This window comes from Solanum tuberosum, unplaced genomic scaffold (genome assembly GCF_000226075.1).
Source record: "Solanum tuberosum cultivar DM 1-3 516 R44 unplaced genomic scaffold, SolTub_3.0 scf00234, whole genome shotgun sequence".
Classification (NCBI taxonomy): domain Eukaryota; kingdom Viridiplantae; phylum Streptophyta; class Magnoliopsida; order Solanales; family Solanaceae; genus Solanum; species Solanum tuberosum.
This window is the reverse complement of record NW_006239168.1, coordinates 18,959-22,367: the sequence shown is the minus strand read 5'-3', so window position 1 is coordinate 22,367 and position 3,409 is coordinate 18,959. Positions and strand designations below refer to the sequence as shown.

The 3,409-nt window shown below is 36.7% G+C and overlaps 1 protein-coding gene across 1 annotated transcript in view; it reads right to left on the bottom strand.

Annotated features, from left to right (window-relative positions):
- LOC102593926 (uncharacterized) overlaps positions 1-1,656 on the bottom strand; it is a 13,742-nt gene extending 12,086 nt beyond the window's left edge. The window contains exon 1 of the mRNA XM_015313380.1: positions 77-1,656. Within this exon, the coding sequence (XP_015168866.1) occupies positions 77-1,034 (958 nt within the window). The 5' untranslated portion in view covers positions 1,035-1,656. The remainder of the gene's footprint in view (positions 1-76) is intronic.
- Positions 1,657-3,409: the final 1,753 nt, after the last annotated feature.

The following is a 3,409-nucleotide window of genomic DNA, read 5'->3' as shown; positions in this document are numbered from 1 at the left end:
CAATTATTACCAAATGAAGATTTGAGACAACGATATCTTCATACACACAATTTTTTGGACGATTCGAATAACGTACAATCAGAATCATCTCTAGGTTCAATTTTAACTTCCGCATCCATGAATTTGCTATCATTCTGAATCTTCTGCTCCTTACCAGGTATAATGTTCACATCAATTATGTGCTTCCAGTTATCTACATCTCTATCCTTGTTTCCTCGCTTCTTACTCAAAATCCCTTCATTCATCTTCTGTCTCTTACCATGTACAATCATCACATCAAATCTATGATTCATGTTATCTAAGTTCCTATCCTCGTTTCCTTGCCTCTTACTCAAAATGCCATCTTTCAACTGCTGCTCCTTACCAGGTACAATCTTCACATCAACTCTGTGCTTCGTATCATCTAAATCCCTATCCTCGTTACCTCGCTTCTTACTTAAAATCCCATCTTCCATCCTACTCTTTCTGGCATTAGTCTTTAGAGCTTTTGAACTCCTCAATTTGTATTTTGCCCTTACATTGTCCAGACCATTTTCACCTCCATGAATCTCCAACTCCCTATCCTTATTCCCTCGCTTCTTACACAGAGTACCAACTTTCATCTTCTGCTTCTCAACAATGGAGACACTCCTATTCTCTCTCGCATTAGCCTTTAGACCTTTTGAACTCTCCCCCAATTTGTATTTTTCCCTAACATTAACCTGATCCTTTTCAACTCCATGGATCTCCAACTCCCTATCTTTCTCATACTTGATGAACACAGGCAATCCATTCAGATCATTAACTTTAGAAACATATGATGCTCCATCTAGCTTGGTCTTAGCCAAAAAATTCATATAAAGCGGGTCAGCTTCAACATCAGTACTAAGGTTATGCCTATAACCACCATAGGCAGATCTACCCTTCTCTATAGATAACAACAAGGTTTTATAATTTTCATCCACATGAACACATCCTTCCAATGCGCTACCAAGCTCATGATACCTGTCCCTATCTTGACAAGGACACAATTCCTGCTTACCAACTTTCTCCATATAATCAAACTCAATTTCCAATAAACAACCAACCTAAACTATTACTCCCTAGGTTTCCTATGACGTTTTTTAGTTTGGGTACACCCCTTGAGAAAATTACTCTTAGGAATTAAGAAGAAAAAATATTTGAACCGAGCGACCTAAAGTAAATGTTACCCAAATCTGGAAATTCTGCAATCGTCAGAATCTTGGAAGCAAACAGTTATCAGAATCGGAAAACCTAGACGGAATGAGGTCTTAATCACCACGCAACAAACTGAAAAAAGGTCAGAATTAAGTGCAACCGGTGTTGATCTACACAGAACTGAGGGGTGACCCTGAGATTCCTGGTATGATGGATTGTTAAGATAGATCATTGATTGCTCTTTTTAAAGAATGTCATTTTTGTCTACAATTCTTCATAAGGTATGCACAACTCTTATTTCCTTTTTCTTTGCTATTGCTTAAACCAAGAAGCCAAGTGAGACAAATAGAATCTGCTAACGGGGTTCCTTCTCTTCCATAGCATACTATAACTCCAAAAGCAGACCTAGAAAACTTAATCGAGCCACTTAAAAGGCTATTGAAAACAAGTATATTTTAAATGCCCAAAATGCCCCTACAAGCCAAACACCCAATCTAAATTATAATTTATCTCATCTCTATACTGTGAAATCACCCTTAGTTAAAAAAATATGTAGCTTGGTTCTAGGATGTCAGTTTAGTAATGCTAAATTGGTACCCAAGATGTGGATGTAGAGGGTAATAAGTAGTTGACGCAAATAATGGGTTGCCTACACTGAAGCACAACAAAGTGAGGAGAATCACCCTCCATGAACTTTTATGTGCCATAGGCCTTTTAAGTGCGCCTTAAATGAGCCTTTGACAACACTGATTTGAATGAGACACTGTGTTGATTATCGATGAGTCGATGACCTTCAACATATTTGGCAAGTAAGTTTTTTGTTTCTCTATGTGGCTTTCAGAATTTAGATTTCAAAAGCAGTTATTTCTTCCTAGAAATGTTTCTTTGTTCCCTTTCTTGGAGTCGCAACTTGCCCACTTACCTCACATGACTTCTTCTTTTTGATGAGGTCACTTGCTTTACATGACTATTGTTTCCACTGACACTTCTATGTGAGTACACATTATATTGTATCAAAAGTTACATTGGTCATGCCTTGTTCATACAAAATGTTGAGACAATTGAAAAGATACAACAATGATAAATGGGAACTTTTAAAAAGAAAGATCTGAATGTTTCCCTTTTTAATTGACGCCTAGTGGAAATAAAACAATAAAAGTGTAGAGAAACAAAAGGAGAACATACTCTACTATGAGCTACATGAAAGTGAGATTTAAAAAAAAAAAAGTCAAAACTTATTATCAATCAGAAAGTAAAGATTTGCTAGCAAGTTCAGTTCATTTTCTGGCGAAAGAACAAGGCAAGAAATTATTATTACGTTGTCACAATGGGAAAGGAGGAATCCTATGGAACTGGGTACTATCTTAAAAGTGAGAACATAAATTTGAAATCAGGGTATGGCCTGAGAAAAATTCAAAACAGAAGAGAAACATTCAAAATGCAAAAAGATGCCACGAAAGGGAAAACAAACCGCAGGTAATTAACCTACCTTTATGGAGTGATAGAAGGGATTTCCCACGTCCATTTCTTGAGCGGGACGGTAATCGCCTCCTTTTGTCTTTCCAGAGCTTCTTATACTCCTCTTCATTGTAGGGCGTCATCAATAAATTCAAAACCTCCTTCCTGTACCAAGAATCTATGATTGTCGCATCCAGCTTGATACACAAAATTAGTAGCCAATGGTTACAAGGATTATCATGGTGAACGAAAACTAAGAGGTAACATAAAATAAAAGAGGGACCAAAAGAACCAGTGAAAGTAGCAGAAGAATTGAAATCATACATTCAGGCAATGTTCCACTAAAGGTACAAAGAGGTTAGTGCCTACCCCTGCACCTATATTCTCAAGGATTTCTATTTCACTTTGGAATATTGCCTCCTTCAGAGCTTCATAAACAAAACAACAATTATTACCAAATGAAGATTTGAAACAATGATATCTTCATACACAAATTTTTTAGCACGAATCAAATAACTTACAATCAGAATCTTCTTTAGTTTCAATTTTTACTTCTGCATCCATGAATTTGCAATCGTTCTGAATCTTCTGCTCCTTACCAGGTATATGTTCACATCAATTATGTGCTTCCAGTTATCTACTTCTCTATCCTTGTTTCCTCGCTTCTTACTCAAAATCCCTTCATTCATCTTCTGTCTCTTACCATGTACAATCATCACATCAAATCTATGATTCATGTTATCTAAGTTCCTATCCTCGTTTCCTTGCCTCTTACTCAAAATGCCATCTTTCA